At 33.2% G+C, this 23,755-nt stretch overlaps 3 protein-coding genes across 3 annotated transcripts; 2 read left to right on the top strand and 1 right to left on the bottom strand.

The window, feature by feature from the left end:
* Positions 1-3,643: 3,643 nt before the first annotated feature.
* Positions 3,644-5,737, top strand: LOC123677498 (putative ankyrin repeat protein RF_0381). The gene has a single exon (XM_045614048.1). The coding sequence runs from the start codon at positions 3,841-3,843 to the stop codon at positions 5,578-5,580; it is 1,740 nt and encodes a 579-aa protein (XP_045470004.1). The 5' UTR covers positions 3,644-3,840; the 3' UTR covers positions 5,581-5,737.
* A 445-nt stretch (positions 5,738-6,182) lies between these two features.
* Positions 6,183-9,108, bottom strand: LOC123677497 (protein brambleberry-like). The gene is made up of 5 exons (XM_045614047.1): positions 8,756-9,108; positions 8,327-8,699; positions 7,981-8,262; positions 7,525-7,914; positions 6,183-7,438 (listed from the first exon to the last, which is right to left on the bottom strand). Exons 1-5 carry the CDS (start codon positions 9,104-9,106, stop codon positions 7,020-7,022), a joined length of 1,815 nt encoding a protein of 604 aa, XP_045470003.1. The 5' UTR covers positions 9,107-9,108; the 3' UTR covers positions 6,183-7,019.
* Positions 9,109-12,179: 3,071 nt separating this feature from the next.
* On the top strand, positions 12,180-14,092 carry LOC123677499 (la protein homolog). Its single transcript, XM_045614049.1, has 2 exons — positions 12,180-12,609; positions 13,197-14,092. Exons 1-2 carry the CDS (start codon positions 12,297-12,299, stop codon positions 13,940-13,942), a joined length of 1,059 nt encoding a protein of 352 aa, XP_045470005.1. The 5' UTR covers positions 12,180-12,296; the 3' UTR covers positions 13,943-14,092.
* Positions 14,093-23,755: the final 9,663 nt, after the last annotated feature.

Below are 23,755 nucleotides of genomic sequence, written 5' to 3' on the forward strand. Positions count from 1 at the left end.
ACTGACGCGGATGTTGGTGGCAGGGACAAAATCATACAAAATAACTTATATAATTCAGGAACATCGGAAACAATATTATTTGAGAAAATGAATTCCGTAATACCATTCAGCATATTTGAATTGCCGAAGATAGCATTGTCCCAGTACATGATCAGAAACTCAATACTTAACTACTATCGAACGGCATAAATAAGTTTTTTTCTGATTAAGACGTTATATCCCATAATCAACCATTCATTTGAATATATTTATTATATTTTCATGATCTGAAAATCAATAGCTACTATCGAACGGCATAAATAAGTTCTTTTCTGATTAGGACATAATGTCTCATAATTAACCATTCATTTAATTATCAAATATTTGAAATAAACTGTAAAAAGTTGCTGCTTGACGCTCTGCAATAGGATAACCGGCCAGCCGACCCTGTGTATTGGGAAGCGACCTTACATCGAGTTGTTGTGCCGTTCTACTGAGTGGTCGTATTCTGGGCGTATGTCGTAGTATCTTTTCCTTTACGTAGCGCTCTCGGTAGCGCTGGTTCCGCCATCGGCTCTCGGCCGACCTAACGTGATGAGATGCTTTCAGTGATATTCCAGGAGTTGCAATTGTATAATTGTAACATTTGTGTTACATTTCAGACCAAATGTTACGGTGTTACGTACAATTCTGGAATAACTTGTTTGGGGTGATATTACGAAAAGTAACCATTTACGATTGTGGTTTGTTACAATTTATGAAAGGGAATAACAACGCTGGATGCTTTGGAAATCGAATATTAGGTGGGTCCGAAAGAAAATATTGGCCGGTATAAGTTATATTTTCCTGTTCAGAGTGGAAATATTCATTACCGAGGGAATTTGGATATCGAAATCGATAACTCCGATTGAGTTTGAATGAATTGAATATCTAGAACTATTTTCTATTTCCTGATAATTTTTGGGTCGGCCCGGCCGACCCTGCCGACCCTGACGAGCCGTCACTGTTGTGGGGGACAAAATAAAAATTCGATAATGATTGATATGTGTATCAAATGGCTGAGTGCAGATGCCCCTCCCATCTCTGTTAGGTACTGGACATTCTTTTATCCCCCAGATAGAGTTTTTGGTTGTTTCGAGAAAATAATTGAAAAATAGATTCAATCGTTGTCCCCGAGGAATATCCTGAGATATTTAGAGTGCAAGAAACTTTGTTCAATTTGGGTAAAGAGTTAGAGGTATACGACTGGAAGGGAGCATCCCAAAAAGCCATCAAAGTACCAGCACAATGGCATTTCCGATTCAATCAGATTAAGAGATTTCACATAAAAAAAGGAAGGAATAACACTATAACAGTACGAGGTGAACACTCTTATAGATCTGATCTTGGAGAATACAAGTCAGTATTCAAAAAAGGGATGTCGGCAAACAGCATCATACCATCTCAAACTCAAATAAACGGCGGTGTGTGCCCCAGTCAAGCAAAACTGAAGGATGTGAAGACCTTACTTGAGAAACATTGGGGTGAAAATTGGCCGACACTGGGAAAGTCCTGGAAAAATATTATAATGCCTCGGAAAATGTTACTACTCCAGAGCCAGCAAATCTATGCGAGCAAGTGGAAGAAATACCAGATTTTAATAGTCTAATTTTATCGAGTTTTTTCAATATTTTGTTGTTATTAAAGTGAAGCAATAAATAAAAATGTGTTTGAATCCATAATTGAAAATTATTGATACCATCATAATGATTTCTAATGGCAAAATTCATATCTTGGCCCATGCAAGTAAGTTTCAAATCCCGACAAATCCAAAACTCGAAATCAAAACCCGACAATTCCATTTTATTTATTTAATTTTTGGCGATATTACCTGATTTTTTTTTTAATCATGGTTGTTTTCTAACTGAAATTTTTCATGTTCTCATAAATGAAACGTTTTTCTTGAAATCAAACGATTTCAACATAACGGAACAGTTTTTTGCGGTTTCCCAACATTTGACCTAAACGGATTTGTCGGGTTTTGAAACCAGGGGATTCATTTCTGGTATTTCAAGACAAGGTGTATATAAATTATTTTCTCAGAAATAATTGAGTTCAAGAAAATAAAACGAATAAACGTGCATGAAATAACTATAAGATCATATTTATTATATTTGACCACATAAAAAAGACCATTTGATTTTATTTACACATTTTTTTCTTTCTCCCTTTTGAATATATGTACTGCTTCGTCATCATTAATATCTATTCCATACTGAATATTCATGAAAGCCAGCCCGTTTTGTTTTCACTAGTTGTGTTTCTTAAGCAAGTCCTTTTAGACCTTGAGAAAGTTCTTTCTGATGTAGCAGAGGAAACAGGTATAGTTGCCATTATTTGCAGCAATACGTAAATATTCGGATAAAGGTTGGAGCGGTTCACATGTCTTTCGATTCTTGGAATTTGCAGTATACAGCCATTTTCTTCGAGCTACACTTTCGTTTCCGGATAAAGATGAAGGTACTAGGGATGTGTGGTTCGTTCAATTTCGACGAACCGGGTCGAACCAGATCCATTGCTGAGACGACCCGGTTCAAAAGACCCGTTCAATTGACCCAATGGTTCTTTTCAGCTCACTAGCTCAGATCAAATCATGTACGATTTGCGCATGATTCAAAGATCCGTAGATCTGGTTCTTTCGTTCTTTGTTTTTTTCTTGGTAAAGAATTTTAAGTTAATATCAGCTTTGTATTTGTTAGTCGGTATGTTTTTAATCGGATCGTGAATTCGTGATAATGATTTTTTTGAGACATAATCATAAACATAATAAAGGAGATCCATTATCATAAAGTTAAGTTAGTTAGAGTTACTGAGATGGCAGAATATAGTAAATTGATATCTGGTTCATGAGATGATTATAGATCTTTCGAAAAAATTTCAAAATCTAATATATATTCCTCGTTCAAATTGATGATTTTGGAATATTTAAATGACTAATGAAGAAGTAGAAGTAAATGATGAATGTACTTTGTACAGAACACTAAATTCACGAGGTCTTGAATTATTAATTTTAACGAAAACTACCTAATGATCATTACCTGTATCTCTTCCAACCAAATAAATACAGAAGATCTGAAATCCCTCAAACTGATATTAACCCTAATTAATATATCTTGTTCCCGAAAAATATTCATTTTGATCAACTTTACAAAGTGAGGTTTGAATATATAGTTAAATAAATTCTCAAAAAATAATGAACAATATTTAAGACCATAACATTTTCAAGAAATAATAATTGGTGCATCTGAGAGTGCAATTACAGAGCCCAGTTTCTTTTACTATCTATCATCTTTCTTCAAAACCGGGTGCCAAGTGCCGAGCCGATGATTCATTTGCGAAATGGATGTATTTTATTACAACCAAATGTTGGGGGTGGATGTTTGAACCCCTTAAACCTTCACCTAGCTACGCTTGTGGTAAGATGCCTTCTCTCTAATAATCAACTTAGGTATTCTGAAAAAATAAAATTTAAATAACTGTATAATATAATTCAGTGTGTCTCGATCGGCTTATATTTTATTACCCTTACGAAATAAAGTGAGTTCTTGTTTGATGACATATTAAAATTTGTTCGCAAATATATAATATAATACCTATATAATTTTGATAGTTTTGTCAAATTTATCTCTAAAACAATTATCGAAATATAACGTTTCCGCATTCCCTCTAAGACGCTAGTTTATTTTCGAATATAAACGTTTCTAATAATAAACCAGTTACAAAACGTGCAACTGCCTAGTTTTTCTTCAATTTATTCTGTTCGGAAGTATCCCTTTAAACTTATACTTTGAAAGTGAAAATCATCAAGAGTGATTCGAATGAATGGCAGACTTCGAGAATCCACACGACAAAACTGAACTACATATAGCCGTACAAGAAAATAAAGCAGCGTTGGTTAGGAAACTGCTTAAAGAAGGTACTGATGTCAATTATAAGGATATAAATAGCGGCACACCATTGCATACGGCAGCCGAAAACGGGAACGTTGAAATTGCGAAAATCTTGCTAGAGTTCAAAGCCGATATCCGCGCTAAAGATAAATACGGACGGACGACCCTGAATGCAGCCTTTTGGAACGGCGAAGAACTCGCAGCGCTTCTTCTAGACAAACTCGATGACATCAACATCTCTACAAACAATAGAGATGACACTCCTCTTCATCTAGCCGTGGAATCATGCTATCCAGAATTGGTCAAATCCATATTGAACAAAGGCGGTCGGGTGAACGCCAAGAAATATAGAGGTAGGACACCCCTTCACGTTGCTTGCGAAGTTGGCAACGGAGCTATAGCAAGGAGTCTTTTGGAGTTCGGCGCCGATTACAACTGTAAGGATGATACTGGAGACACTCCTTTACTTATAGCTTCCAGAAACGGAAAAGAAGAAGTAGTGCGAGCGCTGTTAGAACACCACGTTGACGTTAACGTACGAGTCAGGAAGGGCGAAGCGGCTTTGCATTTCTTGGTTGAAAAGAAAGTTAGCGAGGAAACAGTTAGATTGCTGTTAAACAAGGGGGCTGAGGTTAACGTGGGCTCCATTATAAACAGAACACCGCTGCATATTGGTGCCATAAATGGTCAAACCAACACGGTTGAAGCTCTGCTTGAATATGGAGCTTATACAAACTTTCAAGACGCTAATGGACAGATTCCACTCCATTTAGCTTGCATGCAAGGTAACGAGGACGTTATCAGATTATTAATTCGTTATGGTTCTAATCTTGACCTTGCAAATGAGTTGGGTAAAACCCCGCTCCATTACGCGGTGCTTTTTGGTTGTTGCAAAATCGTCGAGATGCTACTTGTGGAAGGAGCAGATCCAAATGTCCGGAATATCGACCATAGAACCCCTTTAGCATACGCCGTTTGTGAGATGTTGAACTGTGAAATGGTCTCTATTTTGTTGCAGTATGGCGCAGATATCAACAGTCAAGACATATACGGATTAACACCCCTCCATATAGCCAGTAGAGCGTCTGGTAAAGAATTGGTATCACATCTTTTGGAAATGGGCGCTGATGTGAACGCCATAGACTATCAGAACCGAACAGCCTTGGACATTGCTTTGAACGAGTCAGTTGGAAATCAAAGAGTTATTTATATACTGAAAGAAAATATCATTATGAGAAACACTGCTGATCTGTATGTTTGTGAAGAAAACTTGAATAATCTTGAGTTTGACGAAGAGCTAGAATATTTTCAAGAGGTGTGCAGAAAGGAAGTCGAGAAAATGGAAAAATTTAAACTAGGAGGAAGCACAGTTTCCTATCACAATATACTAACTAAATCCATACACAAACTAGCTAAAATCATAATGAACCAAGATGTCCTAAGAGCGTTGAAGACAGTGAATCATCAGAATGAATTTCCTTTATATAGTAATATTACTGAGCGGATAATAAAAAATAATTTTAGAGACGCATTTGTGAGGAGACAGTTATTAGACAGTTCTATTGAATTATTCGATTTTCTCCTGAAACTGCCTCAAAACTGTATAGATCATATTTTGATCTATCTTAGTAATGACGACATGGTAAACTGGATAGCCTCTTTTGATAAGTAGATCTAAAAAAATACTAAGAATTAAAAATTGTTTTTAAAAACTATAATGGAGGTTGCTCCTATTATTGTGAAACTGATTTCATCATGTTTACTGAATAATGTAAATCCATTGAATACGTTTATACAATTTGTTGAAATAAATAAAAATTTTTATGATTTATAGTCATAGCCTGTACTTACCTTTGATGGGAACCAATTAGAAAAAAGTTGAGAAACTGAAGGATCTTGGTTCTCACTAAAATAAAAATCTCTATCTTCCAGTTGATATAATTTGTATTGAAGTAAATGATTAACGTTCAGTAGCATGATTTTTATGCAATAAGATAGTCACCCACATATTTTGCCTAAGAATAATAAAGGACTACATCTGGTCGAGTCTTTTATTGTAATGAATATTTGATACATATTTTCATCCTAGGTATCTATGAAAATCAAATTAAAAAGATTAGTTTAAATCAAATTCAATTATCAGAGTTTCAATGGACAAAATCAGTGTGGCGAAATATTAGGAAATTTATTTCCAATAACAAATCGATTTAATATAAGTTTAATTTTGTATTTCATTTATGAATAATTATTGTGCAATGATATAAAGAGCAAGAATATATTTTCAAAATGATTTATTTTCACTATATTCGAAATATATCACAATATCACTACCCATAATTGACTAGTTCACCTCAACAACTACTCCAACAAGTATGTCACCTTAAAAATCTATTGACTGATACAAGAAAATATTTAAAACCAAGTATTAAATTCAAAAGTCAATTGTAGATAAAACTATTTAAAAATTATTTCCCACATACCAAGTTGAACATGTGAAGAATAATATTGAAATATACGAAGAAAAAAAAAAATAAATTATAACCATTCAGTACCACATGTGAGTTGAAAGCACCCACCCACTATAAATAAATAAATAATAAATTGAATAGAATGGAATTTTTTCCATGTTGAGCAGTTTCAAAAGAAAGGAAACCATCTTCTGTGCAATTCAGAAAATCAATATTAAGAATTATATGATAATTTCCTGATATAATGTCTGAAAACACTTTCGATTAAAAAATTAATTTTAAAATACGAATTTCTTGTAGCATAAAACTAAAGAATCCCAAATTAAACAATTTACAAATATAAATAGCTCTGCTGAAGACTTTCATGGATGGATTGTTCAATAGAATTAGGTAATTCCAAGCTTTCTAGCTGTGGCCTAATTGGTTTTTTATCTAACATTTGCAGTTTGCAACTGCGGCATCTTCAGTGGTGTCCGAATGGTATATTGTAACTTGACAATGGATTTCTCTGAACAATTTGGATAAATTAATCTACAACCAAAGAGATGCCCACTGGAGTTGCAAACAAAACCAATTAGACCAAACTATAGTCAACTCAGTTGATAAATAGTTTTTTCAGAACAGTATCTTAATTTATTAACTATTATCTTCCTGCAATGGAATCTCCAGCTTGATGTCTATGACAAAAATCTCTACCAGGCAAACAAGACAATTTGCAAGGTGTTCCCACTCTTGTTTTGGCATGACAGGATCCTTTACCCCCCAAGAGATTAGGAGTTCTACTCCTAGATCTCGATCCATAATAACCACTTCTGGAAAGTGGTGGGGTGGGTGCACCAAAGTCATTGAAATCCTCAGATATAGGTTGATCTACTAAGTCCTTAGATGAATAGTAATATTCAGAAGCTGATACATCAGGGTATCTAGAACTTTTATTGATGTCGGGGCTCAGATTATTTTCTGAAGTACAGCTAGAATCGGGAATTTCTTCCTGCTTTAGCATCAGTTGGTTAGATTTAGATGATCTCTTATAACTTGATATCCAGGATATTAATACTTGCACTGAAAAATCCGTATATCCATTCATTATCTTTAGTAACATGTAAAATCAAACAAAAAGGTTCACGGTTAAATAACGTCTAACTTACCCAAAGCTAAGAATCCCATAACTGCTAGTAAAAAGAGTGGATCAAGATGTTGGTGTTGTCCATAGAGTCCAATAGCTAAATTAAATGAAGGTAATAATATAACAATAAGTCTTATGCCTAATTGAACATCCAAAAAGGCACTTCCAATCATGCCCAAAATAAAGAAGGCCAAATGCCACATTATTAGATATAATCGCTCAATAGCCAAATCAGTTCCTCCTAAGGCAGTAGATACCCAGTGTAGTTGTTCTTCAAGAGCTTTTTTGGTTCCACCAACTAAAGATACCAAATTATGCACAGTTTTGTTAACCTCTATCAAATTTTTCAAAGTGTAGTCATATTGATCCTTGAATTCTTTAGACTGAGTTAAAAGCAACTGACTTGATTCTTCTGAAATAAAAATCCAAGTGAGTATTGTAGGTATATTTTTTGAAATAAATATTATTATCATCTCACCAATTTTTTTGAAGATTTTTTGAGTCTGTTCTTGAAGAGTAATCAAATCATTTATTAGTTCTTGATGATTCATTTTACTCTCATTACTTTGTATTTGTAATTGATTTCTAGAATCTCCTATCTTCTCTTGTAAATCTTTACTGAGAGAAATCAGTTCATTATGAGCTTCAGCAATAATTCTTTTCTCATCTACAAGACGAGCAATATTTTGCTCTATCGCTAGTTGCCCATGGAACTGAGCAGAATGTAAATCTTTTTGTTGTTGCGATAATACATCATGTCCTATGAAAAGACTGATTTAGTTTTGCTATCTTGTAATTGAAAATAAAGTTCAAATTATATTAACCTTTTGATAGAGTATCAAATGTATCAGAAGCCATGGTCTGTAAATTTTCTTGATTCACCTTTATTTTATCAAGAGTATTAATTTGATACTTAGCAGCATTCATAAGGCTATTAACAGTTTTTTCAGCTAGACCTCTGAATTGCGTTTGTCTTATCATATAGCAAACTGCTCTTGCTCTGTTGCTCATCAAATGGTAAATTGTCCATGTATCAGAGTCCATAGTAGTTGTACATTCTTTAATGCTCATTTCTTCTGTACAAGGATAAGTCTGCCTACCCTCCACATAAGACTGGCAATTTAAAAGATGAACAGAAAGTTTAGCAAGCTGCTCATCATTCAATTTGTGACAATCTGTTCTTAATTTGAGAATGACCTAAAATATAAACTACATTATACTTTTGAGAATTAAAAAATATAGTTAGTGTTTACCCTTTGCTGACAGGAATCTAACTCTGAAAGGGCAATACCAGTCAATTTTGCAGCTTCTGATATGAATTTTTCATCCAATTTTGCAACTTCATAAGGAATATTTTGGTTGAAATTCACAACTTCCTCGTTTGGAAAGTAACCAAAATACTTTCCATAATATTTTATGTAATCATTCAAACCTGCTGTTGACTCTTGAAAACATAACATAACAAACATAAGCACTAGTAATAAATAATTCATTTTGGGAAACATTGTCGATATTTTTATATTCAATTTAGTTTCAAGTTTCAACAAGTTCAAAAGCAACTGTTGCATATGCAATTGAATGAATCGAATTTCCGTTGAAACCATAGAAATGTCTTAGAATAAAGAATTCCAGTGGAATTTTTTAACGTCCACGCGAATCAAGATAAGCGCTAAGCCACCTGGTGACAATCAGAGTAACTATAAATGTTGACATGGTTTGCTATGATGATAATGGTTCTTACCTGGGTACCGATTCATAAAGATCCCTAGGGAGCTAGGGAGAAGGAGCCAAATTTTAGGCTCCGCCCTAATTAAAGTAGGAAGAAGGGGGATCGACGTTGCCAAATTGAAGGGCGAACTTTGAACTATTTTTCTGTGACATTAACAGAAAAATAAATAATTTCTATTTTTTATGTCTATCTCAATCTAAAATAAATCTAGCACCTATAAATATGGAAAAAACAAATGGATAACAATAACTAAAGCTTTAAATTATATTTTGATAGTAATTCGAGGTCACTTTTACTCTCATACAATAATTACACCATTGCCAAATGTACATATTACATTGGATCTATTTTTCAATTCAATACATTTATTTCGATTTTCCATAATAAACCATGAGTGATATATATAAACTTACTGTATTCAACACAAGCAGTAAAATGAGCTAATTATAAATTATAATAACACCAATAATCGAATTTTGAAGAGACACCCCACGTGTGCATCTTTGACATTTGTCACAGAGAATGTCGTTTATGTCACAGCGTTGCCAAGTTTGTATCGCAATGAAAACCGCTGGGTCCAAGGCAGCGGATTTGAAGTCAATTTTTTTCGTCTGAGAACCGACAACGTTGTAGGTTGTATCAAAAGTTGCCTATCATAAAATGGTTTTTAATTTATTAGGATATGACGATTGAATCAAAATTTATGTTTAAAATGAAAAATACATCTAAATATCAACAATTGAACAAATTATGGTAATTTTGCATCTATATCGGGGGCTTGAGCAGAGTGGGCGTGGCTCCTTCTCCCTAGCTCCCTAGGGATCTTTATGAATCGGTACCCTGAGAGGTAGTCAGTCCTTTTCATTCCTCTGAGGCTGAGGTTCTTGCATTCTGCTGTGTTTTTGTGTGATATTCTACAAATATTTATATTTTTCTTAAATTATTTTAATAGTTATGAGTCGTTCGAATCGCTATTGTTCAGTTCCTCAGTGTTCTTCCTGGGAAAAAAAAGTACAAATATCAAGTTTCATGCTTTCCCTCAAACTGGTAATAAATATCGTGTTTGGGTGAAAGGGAAATTGGGGAGTAAAGTGCTGATGGATCGACAAAAAGCTTGGCAACTGAACTAAAAATTGATAAACCAGTGACAAGAAATATGAAAGTATGTTCCCTGCATTTTATCGATGATGATTATTTTTATCGAGGTAAGCACTGACAGCACGTGAAATTTTAGATTATATTTATGGAGATAATAATAATAATAATAATCGTTTATAGATTCCAGTTCTACACAGAAAAAATATTTGAAAAAGACTGCTGTGCCTTCCAGAAATCTTCCTGTTGGATCTACTACCACAAAGGAAGAACCTGAATGTTCTAGTAGTAGACCTGAAAGATTGAAACAAAGAAATATAAACAAAGAATAACTTGTTGCTGAAATATGCTCTTGTGAAGAAATCGAAACTGCTCTACAATCTACTTCCCAAGATGGAATCGAAGCTATACAAGGTCTATTACAGCTTCTTCAGGGTCAGCCTGATTATAATGTGCCTAAAACTTTCAAGGATTTCGAAGTGCAAGTGAATACCCCTTAAGTATCTTCTTTGTGTGACCTGATAACAACAGATAGTGCTTTAAACAGTTTTACTGGTCTCAATAATATGAAACTATAAGATACAATAGTAGAAGCAGTACAATCTATTTACAGTGATCAAAGATCAGATCGTTTAACAATCAAGCAGTGTATTGTTTTAGTTTCAACAAAATTGAAATGTGATCTTTCATATGTGACATTATCTGTTTTATTTGGCATTTCACAAGAATTGTGCCAAAGATACATTGTCTTCAAATCTAAGGTACCTTTACACAATATTGGAAAAATTCCTCAGAAATATTTCGACATGTACTCTGAAATTCAATATATTTTTTTCAGGGCACACTGATGATACTTCTCTACCACATTTTAATTATTTTAAAATAGTCGTATAATATGCCGAATATATTTTCAAAATGAATACATTTCATAGGTGAAATATTTTCAATTGAATTCTCATTATTTTTGATAATTCATTAGTCAAGCAATAATTCAATTCGATAAATAGGTATCGATATGAGTAGTTTCAAGTAACCTAGTTATATAAATTTATTTTTAGAAAAATTTTATGTAAATTGAGTTATCTCTTAATAAATAAATAAGAATGGATATGGGACTTTCTGTAGTATTCCCAAAAATATTCAATACATTAGCATTTGTAATATTTTGTTGGGACTGTATAATGGAAGGGTAATGTGAAATGATCAATTCGGATAAGTAAAAAAACCTTTCAACTAAAGTTTATTAGTCATGCAAATAACATGTAACATTTTTATTATGTGACCAGCATTTAAAACTTCTTCACCTTCATAAACACTTCTAGAAGTGTTTGTGCCTTTAAGATACCCCAAAGTGTTCTACTAAACTCAGTCTTACCATTTGGACCTAAAAAAGGTACTATTAGAATCCTGTAGTATAATAATGTTGACTGAAACGTTCACATATTATATGCACACGATTTTTATTCGTCATTTATCGAAGTCTTCCATCCTTGCATAACTTTCAATATCACTAGATTGAACTGAAATAAATGATGATACTTACCGCCTTCATCTAAAATGAGAATATTATATACACAGTAACACACTTGTTCATTATAGAAGTCTAAAAAGTTTTTATATTAATTGTAAAATCAAATTTTAATAACGCAAATACACACACAACTAATACAACAAAATACTCCAATGTCAATATTTATAGTTCTACGTTTGCTCACCTTGGCGTTGCATTCTTAATCTCAGATGCCTATACCCCACAGGCCCCAGCACAGGCCATACCGATGAAAATATTAAAAAGATTAGTTTTCTATGGACGTAATATTAAGAATTGTATTATTCTCTATGGACGGAATAGAAAAAGTAGTAGGTTATCGAATATTAACCTAAAACATTTTTAAACTCTATAACTTGAGCGTTTACAGTGGTACTCTTTAATACCACGTGTTGTGAAAATTTGTGATTATTCAAGTGAAATGGCTACCGATTTGGAAAAAAAAATAATCAAACAAGTAGAATACTACTTTGGAGATATTAACTTACCTCGTGATAAATTTCTGAAAGCTAAGACGGAAGAAGATGATGGATGGGTCACTTTTGAAGTTTTACTTAGTTTCAAAAGATTGGCAAGTATTTCCGATAATGCTGAGGAAATTGCCACTGCTTTGAAGAAATCTGAAAGTGGTTTACTGGAAATAAGTGAAGACAACAAAAAAGTACGACGTAATCCCGAAAACACAGTTCCAGAATTCAACGAGACACGTAAAAGGGAACTAAGCAAACGTACAGGTATGTAGTGATTTTAAACTTTATATTTGATCTAGAATTACCTAAATTGTGAATTTTGTTACCCCAAACATTTGTTTTGATACTAAATGTCTTTCTGCAAATGTTATGCTCTTAAAAATGAATGGCTGGTTTATGCACCATTCCTAAGGACTAATACTAAACCTAAGAACTAAGCATTGAACGCTAACAAATCAATGAGGGCGTTTATACATTTTACCTAAGGACTATTGCATGCGCCACATAGAATTTCAATATTAACAAGTACCAGTTTCTATTATTTTATGTTCCGTTATTTGTGTTTATCGATGAAAAGTAATCGGTGTATCTGAAAAAAACCAAATTAAATTTTTTCACAATCGATATCAATGTCAGACATCAAAGTGTAGAACTAATAAAAAGTAGTTTTTGAGCATGTGCGCTTTCCTTCACTAAGAACTAACAAGAGAGTGCATAAACACCACTGAATTCTTAGATTTAGTTCTTAGTTCGTAGTCCTTGGTTATGGTGCATAAACCAGCCATTAGATCTACTGATAGAAGCAGTACTATTTGTTGTTGTACATTTCCTAAATATAATCATTTTTGCAGCATATGCTAAAGGATTCCCAACTGATGAAGATCTCCATGAAATTCTGAATTTCTTAGAATCACATGGCCCCATTGAATCATGTATTAAGAGGTCATACAAAAAAGATGACCAATATGTATTCAAGGGTTCATGTTTTATTATCTTCAAAGATATTGAAACTTGCAAAAAATTTGTTGAATCTGAAGAAATTTTATACAAGGATGTGAATTTGATCCGTAAATTCCAAGAGAATTATTACAAAGATAAACGTGCTGAAATCGATGAAACTAAAAAAAGTAATAAAGAAAAAAAACTTGCTAAACAACAAGAACAGTTAGATGAGAAAGTTAAAAAAGGTATTGAAATTCCAAAAGGTGCCACTCTTTTCTTTAGTGGAATTGAAGAAGGTACAACCATCACCCGAGAGCAAATCAAAGATAAATTGAGAGAAGTTGCTGATATTGGTAATCCATTTATTGACTTCAACAGAGGTGATATCCAAGGTTATGTCCGACTACCGAAGGAAAATGATGCTGTTGATTTTATCACAAAATTGGAGGATCAAGAATTGCAAGTTGGTGAAGCAAAATTGAAATTCAAGGTGCTTGAAGGAGAAGAAGAAGAAGCACATATGAAGAAATCAGCTGAGGCCATTTCACAAATCAGAAAGTCTCAAAAGTTCAACAAGTTTGGAAAGAAAAGGAAAGGTGGCAATTTTGGAGGCAACAACAAGAAGAGAACTAAAGTAGAAAATAATGATGATTAATTATTTATTTTGATGTTATATTTGTCAATCGAAAATTTGACTTCTGTATTTAATATTAGTCTTTTGTAAATTGATCTTTTTATTATTTTTGACAGTATGGAATGAGATGAAAGTTATTTATATTTCCTTGATTAAATAACATTTATACTATTTTTAGTTTTTAATGTTGTAATAACAAATATTTTGTTACACAGTAGCTTCAGATTTTACATTTCAAATGACTGAAATTTTTAAAGTATTATGGGGGTAGTTTCATGCTGTGTTGAATCCAAGATGGTGTACGGGGATATTAACCCCTGCACTATGACCGATACCCCGCCCAGAGCATGACCAATACTTGCCCAGAGAAAACTTTCTGGATTCAACACTGGCTTCATGTTATCAATGAAGAGTTCTAGGAATTTCAGCAATAAATCGTCTACAAAAGATATTTATTTCTAGGTTTAAGAATCTTAAGCCATAACTTTTGATTTTACTTTAAAATTATGGTTAAACGTGAGTCCAAATTTCATTAAGTGATTGGAATAAATGCAATTACTTGCTGTTAGGGCAACTCTTTTTTGTCCACTGCATTTGATCTGCAAATATCCATATGGAGGGTAGTGATAAGGAAAATAATTTTCCTGTTTCAAAAGTGCCTGTTGAACTGCTTAAATTGGTGGCGCTAGCATAGCTAGAGGGTTAATTTAATCAGAAACGTCAAGAAGTACTGATAGAGATAAAGCAAGAAGTTAACAAGGATGAAAGTGTGTTTGTCTTGGGTTTTTACCCTTTGGCTATACTAGCCAACCTAGGAAGATCTTTTAAAAATTTGAATCATTAAACATCGAAAGAGTATCTTCAACAGCAAAAATGATTTTACATCTAGCAGCCGTCCTCGAAAAAGGGAACAACTCAAAATTTGCAATTGCTGGGAAATCAAGTTTCTGGTTTGTTCTCTTCGACCTCCAGCTCATTGAACACACTAGAGCTGTCACATGGAGTAGGATTGAAATACACAAGTTTTCGTCTATGAAGGACAAAACAGGCCACCCCTGCTAGTCAATGATGGTCCTAACTCAAAACTGGAATATTTTGAGTTGTCCCCTTTTTCGAGGACGGGTGCGATATTCCAATCATTTATTAGAATTAGGACATTGGTTTAACCATTACTTGGAAATTCTATTTATTCAAAATTAAAAGGGATCCCCTCTTATCTGGAACGTCAACACCAACACTCTTGTTGAAAAAATACTTGAAAAATGGTCTCTAATTGCCATATGAAATAGGGACAAAAAAATGAGTGTTTCTTGAAAACCGTAGATCAGAATTCGATCTACCTTCTCTGAAGTACCAGTCCTATTATGCGCATCTCATTCATTCATCTCTATTGATATGATTTTTATCAATAATAATCTTTATTTCCCTACCTTAAATCGGTACAGGTGTACTGATAACAAGGCTTCAACTCATAAATTAACTTAAACTAAATTAACAAAGGTGCTTATGCGTGAAAAATTAACTGTTGCGCTAACATAGCCGCCCAACAAAACCCACATAGGTTTTCCTAAAAAAAACAAAAAAATTATAATCTGTAATTCAAAAATTTTATTTATCAAAGGCAATTTACATACTCGCTTCAAAATTTGATTACTTATGAAAATAAATACTTTTTTATCACTGATTCACTTGCTTGCACGAATAATCATCATGGTTTTAATTACTATAGTTAAGAAACCAAACTAGAATAATGCTTGAAATTAATAAAATGAATAATTAAATAAGATTGTTGAATGCACTTAGTGAAGTTTCATAACTTATATACATTGGAATATATCTGAAGCATAGACCTAATATCCATTTGGATATTAGGTCTATGATCTGAAGATAGTTATTCTTCTTCTTCTTCTATCTGGTTATTTGGGCTCAACCATAGGTTATGTACCCAGTCTCAAACTTGTTTTAGATTCCCACCCCATTCCCAGGGTAGGAAAGGAATGAAAGGACAACTGACTTACACAGGGCTAAAAACGTTCACACATTTTAATATACAAATATAATATCTAACTGACTATAATTTCAGCTGTGATGATTTTAGAAATTCAATAAGGGTTTCTATTACTTGCAAAGATTGGCTGAAAATAACGTCATTCACATTTATAGGGCAAGCTATTTGCATTTGACTTAATTTTAGGTATAATGTTTTACAATTTTCTTTATTTAATTGGCAGTCGAAGAAGATGTGGGTAATGTTACCGTGTTCTCCACATTGACAATTTGGATGATCAACAACTTTAATTCTGAATAGATGTTCAGGTGTCAGACAATGATTGGAACGCAGTCGCATCATCGTTGTTATAGCGAATTTGCTAAGTTTGGATTCAAATAAAAAATATTTTTGAATAGGTGTATTTTCTTTATCCCTGTTTATCATATGTGTATATGTCTTCCCCTTTGTTATTTCCATGCTTTTCCATTCTCTGATCCACTGATTTTTCAAATCTGACTGTAAATTGTCTGACGTCATTTTGGTCACCCGCATATCTTAAAATATTGGTATTTTCTGACGCTCCTTTCTTTGCTAAATCATCTGCGCGCTCATTTCCTATTATTCCCGAATGACTTGGAATCCATACACAGATAACATTCAAGTTCAATTTTGCAGCTTAATGAAAGTATTTTTTTGCGTTTATAGATATTATGTCTAGATTAGATGACATTTTCCACTCTTTTAATCTTGTTATTGCGCTCAGAGAATCAGTGAAGATTACGCAGTTCTTTCTTTTTTTCTTTATTATGAAAATTAGTGCCTTGCATATAGCCATCATCTCAGCTGAAAATACAGACCAATGGTCCGGAAGTTTTGCGCTGTAATTAATGTTCAGAATATTCGAGTAGATTCCGATACCTACCGATTTCGTCTGTAAGTTAACTGAAGCATCTGTGTATATGTGATATGTGATATATCCGACGTATTCTCGATCTTTGAGCTTATTGAAATCGACTATAGCCGTTAATGAACCTTTCTGAATTTCTGATATGTGACAGTTGACGTTGTGTGCGTGTTCCTCAAGATCGAGTTCGAAGAATGCCAAATATGTGGATTTGTATATCCACCGAGATTTGGGCTTCACCGTGAAATATGCTTTTATATATGCTGGCGTATATTTATTGTTCCAGTATCCTCTGAAAAAAGCTATTTTTTCAATTTCTATAATTATAGGGTTCTTCTTGAATCTGTAATTTTTACAAATAAACTTTTGTGCCAATGAAATTCTTCGCTTTTCCAATGACATTTCCCCACATTCAGCCAATAAAATATTAGTCGGAGTTGATTTCATAAAACCAGCCACCGCTCTGAGTGCTTGATGTTGCTCCTTGTCCAATTTACCTAAGGTTATTTTAGAACATCCGCCATAAATTATTGCTCCGAAATCTAGATAGGGTCTGACCAATGTTTTATATATTGTTAGGAGAGTTTTTGGATGTGTACCCCACCATATCCTACATAAACTCCTTAGAATGTTTACCCCTTTCGAAGCTTTCGAGGACGTTATTTCTATGTGTTTTGTCCATGATAAGTTCTTGTCCAATATAACACCTAAATATTTAACTTCTTGCCTCCATTGTAATTGTTCGCCATTTATTGTGAAGCATGGTACTGTCGGTGTAGGTTTCTTGGTGAAGATTATTGCTGTGCTTTTATTTGTGGATAATGTGAGGTTTCGTCTCCTTAGCCAAACTTCTATTTCATCTAGGGTTAGCTGCATTTTCTCAAACATTGCCATTATATCTGTTCCCGTTAATCATCAAATAAGCATCGTCGGCATATTGTCCTATTTCCACCCCTTCTTTCGCACAGTTTGACATATCTTTCACATATAAATTGAAAAGCGGCGCGCTAGTTGTCGATCCCTGTAATACGCCCTGACTCGTTATCCACGGTCCTAAAAGTTTTTCTCCCTTATGATCTTTTATGAACAGTTGCCTGTTTATAAGTAGCGCTTTTATTAGTTCTATCAGTTTCATTGGTATGTCTACGTCAAGTAAGTCGCTTAATAATATACCAACATCAACATTATCATATGCTGACTTGATGTCAAGAAAGATTACCATTGCATACTGTCCCCGAGCAAAAGAGTTATAAATGCGACTAGTCATATATGCTAAGTTATCGTTTGTGGATCTACCTCTCCTAAAACCGTACATTAATTTATTTGTATCTATGGTCATTTCTAGATTTTTTTCAATACGATTTTTACAGGGCCCCCACAAGGGCCATCAACGCCCGCGTGCCGAAAATATTTTGGCGCCCCTTAAAGGGGGGAAGTGGAGAAAAACGTCGCAGGATAATCGGCAAAAAATGTTTCAGTTTTTGTTAGGAATTTATTTGTAGAAGGGTTAAAAAAACTATCAGCAACCTTTATTGGATGCTTCAAGAACTTTATGCTGTCAGTTGTTGCATAATACATTTTTTAAATTTTTCATTATTTTATTCAAGCATTCGATCTAAACCGCATTTTATTTTAATTTTGTAATGAAACTGCAGAGTTTTCAAAACCTGAGCTTTATTCTTCTTTAATCTATTCATAAATATATAAACCAAACAATAAACAAATAACAAATAAAATATTCAATTAAAGGATAAAATTGAATGGATGTTTTTCTAGATTTGGCTGCTGCGAATTCTTTTATTATATCATCAAAATCAATTTTATCGAGTATCTCTTGCTCTATAGCTAAGATGGCCAAACCAGATAATCTTTCTTGTGACAATCGTCAAAAGTGTCGCTTGTAGTCGTAGTTGTTAGGATGGCCGACTCTACAGAGGCTAGATTTTCAATACTTGTTAATGTCGATGGTTCACATGTTGCAGAAGATGGCGATGGCGCCGCTTTAGAAACAGTAATTTCTTCTCCCTCTATCGTTTCAGTATTAGAACATACTCCCAGCCATCTTCTCCCTTTGTTGAAGTCTAGCTTTTTTTTGCTGTCGAAATTTTGCACCAGAAGGTCGTTTTCTCTTGTATGGCTCCTAGAATTTAAGAAAAACTTGATCCAAAATTGGTAAGGACATTCACCCATGATTTACTTTGCGCCATCTCTTTGAGAATAACCCGTATGTTTTCATTTTTATGAATTTAAACCTTAAATCCGAGCCTTTAAACCTAAACGGAGTTAATATTAATAATAATAATAAGTTAAGACCGATCTGAAGCACATACCCTGTTCCTGTTATAATAATTAATTTTTGGCAAAGGTGAAATATAATTTTTTCAGAATGTCAAACGGCTACGAACATCAAATAAATAATACAAATCCAGGGTGCATATTAAAAAAAAAATTAAGTATAATATGATGGTGGCCCCAGGTAACAAATTCAAAATATCAAAGTCGATTCAATTTTTTCACGATTACAAACAATACTTCCCTTTTTGAAGCAAATAAAAATAATATTATAGTATATAGGTATGGGCTAATTTAGGATGTGCACCATTTTAAACAGAAAAAAAAATATCGAATTTTATAGACAAATAGAAATGTATATGTGGATAGGTACTTACCATTTCATAAAATTTAATTGAATCACAACAAGAAACAGTAAAACAAACCACAATTACACAAAATACAAATCTTTTATCTGAGTATTTTGATTTTTTGCGTCTTGACCTCAACCCCTAAACGTTTCGAAACAAAATAACTATTCTTTGGATAGGTTTCTGCTGTTATAGCATAGCAAGCAGATTTTGGTAGTTTCAGAAATTCTCTGTAACCTGTAGTATTTTTCCTACAGATGGTGGCGAAAGTTTCAGTAATTCCCCTAGCTAAAAGCTATTGCTTCGGTATTTATGATTGTTTATGTGTACCATATGCGTTTTAGTGAAGATCGAAGAAATGGTGCCCGCCGTCCGGTGCAGGTGGTCCATAAAAAAATCCCGTACCGACAAAGGGATGATTATTTATGATTTGTTTACTCGAAAAGAATCGTATAATTGCAATCTGTGGCCGAGGTTATTTTATGGGGATTGCGACGTTCGGGTTCGGGAACTTGTTTGGATGTGTAAAAGATGTCTTTGCACGTTGAAAATTGTTGAAAAAATAAAAAAAAACTTTTTCAAAAACCTTTGGTCTTTCGGTTTTTCATGCGGTCTATGAGAGATTTTGGCGCCCCTTCAGAGTGGCGCCCGCGTGCGGTGCACGCGTTGAACGCGCGGTTGCGGGGGCCCTGGATTTTTAATCAACTATTGGTCTAATACTATTTACATCTTTTATATTACCTCCCGGTTTTATGAAGGGGATTATAAGTATTTTCAAATTTTCTTGTATTTTATCGGGTTTTTCTAAAAGTGCATTGAAAATATTGACTAGTTTGTTTTTAGCTTGGTCAGGTAGGTTTTTGTACATGGGGTATGTTAGCGCGTTCATGCCAGGCGCTGTGTCCTTTTTTGTGTTAATGACCAAGTTTAGTTCCTGTACGTTGAATTGTGGTGTTGAAAGGTTATTTTTTATCGAAGGGATGGTGACTTTATTTTTTGGAGCAAGCTTTTCCATTAATTTTATCAGAACTTCTTGAGGTGGTTGTTTTAATATTTCTGCTTTTGTTTTGTTACCGTTAAATTTGTTTATCGTTCTCCACGCTTTCGTGCTGTTTTTAATGGTAAGATTCTCACAAAACTCCTGAAATGCTTGAAATTTTCTCTTTTTAACCTTCCGTCTCACCCTAGCTCTGAATTCTTTTGCTTTTACGTAATTATCTCGTGAAGGATTTCTAATATAATCTGTAAATGCCTGCCTCTTATTTCTGGTCAGTTCGTCATCCCACCAAATTACTCTGTACCGTCTGTTTTTGGATATTTTAGCGGTTGGAATAGATTCCTCAGCGCATATTTCCATCATTTTTTCAAATTCTGTGATCGACTCTACTGAATTATTGTCTAAATATGTTATAATATTGTTGTTAAAATTTTGCCAATCTACTCTACGCGTATTGTATTGCTTTGTTGATTTGAAATATCGATGTGATATTTGGATTTCCGGGCCAATAGACAGCATGATTGGATAGTGGTCACTCATCCCTGGGTCATATATGACTTCCCATTTACACTTATTTACCAAAACTGACGAGCACATTGCGATATCTGGTGCGCTTTTATTGATACCTGGTTTTGTGAATCTAGTTGGACTTCCGTCATTTAGCAGTGTGATATCATTATCTTCTAACAATTTCTCTATGATTTTCCCATTGTTATTAATTATATCTGATCCCCACATCGGACTTTGAGTTAAAATCACCGATCAATATAAAAGGGTCATTGATTTGATTTAAAAGAGATGTCAATTTATAGTTATTTAGTTTTTGGTCTGGAGGGTTATAAATATGTATTATGGTGAAATCTGCTATATTTATTACCATTCCCTGCGCTCTTTGGGGTATGGTGTCATCCGTTATATCTAGACTTAAAAATCAATTGTGTCCTTTATGAGGTCCGCTAATCCTCCTTTACCATCTCCTCGGTCCTGTCTTATCGTGACATAATGTTTTAGGTGAAATTTTCGACTTAGATCAAGAAAAGTTTCCGCTAATAGAATTATGTCCGGATTTAAGTTATCTGTGATATAAGCCATATTGTCAAAATTTGATTTACCGATCTGATGTTCCATTGAATGATTTTGAGCTTACTTGTCATGAGGTTGTTAAATATTTACTTATTTACTATTATCATCTTTTTGTTCTTTATGTTAATTTGTTTATATTTGGTGGTCTAAATATGGCTTAATGTCTTATTGAAAATTATAAAATACAGTTATTTAATTTGTTATCTATTACCATAGTATAAGGAAAGGATAGTAAGCCAGTGTAGTGCTTTTTTCGATTTTGTTGATGTTGAGCGCCATCTAGTTGCACTCACGTTAAGCCTCGAATTTTACTGTCAAAAAATTGGTCCGTAAAGTGGAACCCTCTGAAAGAATTGGTGTTATTTTGAAGAACTAAAACATTTGAAATAGAGTGGTCAGAAGATTTCTATATTTTGATATTTTTTCTGCTCTACAATAAGAATTTACGCCAGTGGCGTGTATTTGTGATAAACAAGTACAATGCTACAAGTTATCATGAAATCACTAATCAGGTCCAGTCGTCATGAAATGATATCTCTAGGTTTTTTCAGGATTGATGAATGGAATAAACTCCATTTTCCGGGATATCGATATTGCAATTGAATATATTTGAAGAATATTCGATTGATATTGTTTTGTTATAGATTGAGTGAGAATAGGTAAAGTTTCTATCAACATTAATTTCCTAATGTCGTAAGTTCCAATGAAATTTCTCAAAAGCTATATTTAGCATTTGACAGTTGGTTTCGATCATTTTTTCCCAACCTTTTACGATTCTTAGAGTTATGTATTTTATTATTCGACTGTAATAATATTTTCTGACCGAAAAATCAGCCCATGTTTTTATGAATATTTGAAGAAAAGTTTACCTTGAACAACCAAATTATATTGAAATATCTCAATGATGTTGAAAATAAATAAAATCATGTTTTATTTTTATATTTACCTTATATTTAAAATTGAAATGAATATTTTCGGGTTGTAGTTTGTGGATTGAACATATCAATGGATTTTTCATATAGCTCAGGAGCTTGAAATATTAGAGGTTTCCTAGTAATACATCTTTTTTGGTAAAAATGAAGGAAAAAACTTGAAAATTGGAAAATTCAGTTTTAATATCAAATAAAAGAAATTTTATAAAGAAAAGTTCAAGAGTTGGTAGAGACAGATGGAATTTTAGTTCTTCTATACATACTAAGCAAATAGCCACTCTTAGTGCTGTGCAGTTTTTTTTATAAAGTAAATAAGCTACTTTATTAAATCCAAGCTCAACCATTAACGAAGAAAGAACTGAAAATGATTTTTTAAATCAGAATCGTTGTTATCCTTGTTTAATTAAAACTCTTAGCTCTCTGGTTAACATCAGTTCTACAAGATCTTGTTCTAAATCTGTTATTTATCCAGCATTTGAGAAAGGACCTATTGCCTCAATCCCTTCAATATTCAAGTAAATGGTAACAAGTGAGTATCAAGGTGAATTTAGATGTCAGAAATACATTAAAGAATTTAGCTACGACCAGGTCAGAAGCTTTCGATTTCTAATTCAATAAAAATTTAGAGAGATTTCCTCAAATTTTACTGAATTAGAAATCAAAAGTTTCTGATTTTTTTTTTGTTCTTGGAAGGAAACAATATGATGTATTTTTCGATACTCTCTATTATTTGAATTCAACCCGCATCAATTCTTTACAAAATAATTTTCTATGGGAATAAAGCTTTTCCGATATAAGACACTATACGATATTGATGAGGGTTATTGAGTCTCAGTGCTGCCCTGGTGATAATGAATTTGATGCTTTGAAAAGTATACAGTTTCAGTCAATAAAACCTTGTAATCATGAAGATACTGAGCGAATGCTCTTGCAACCATCAATAATCATTATGAATTAACTGGCAATTATTTCCTTATACTATGTTATTACTGGATGTGATGTATTTGTTGACGAGATTGTTGAAAACATTTGTAACCTTAAAAAAAAGCTAAATTATTTGTCATTCTGTAATTATCATTGTTATTTTTTTTTGTTATTGTTATTACCATTATTATATATATATCAATGTATATATATTTTTTATATAAATTGTTTATATATATATTTTTTAATCATTTATACCTATTCTATTTCTACCTTTTCTAGCTATGTTTTTTATATTAAAGTTGAAATCATCATTATCAAAAAACATCTTTCCCAACGATAATGGATCGAGATTTCCTACA

The sequence above is a fragment of the Harmonia axyridis genome, chromosome 4, assembly GCF_914767665.1.
Source record: "Harmonia axyridis chromosome 4, icHarAxyr1.1, whole genome shotgun sequence".
In the NCBI taxonomy this organism is placed as follows: Eukaryota; Metazoa; Arthropoda; class Insecta; order Coleoptera; family Coccinellidae; genus Harmonia; species Harmonia axyridis.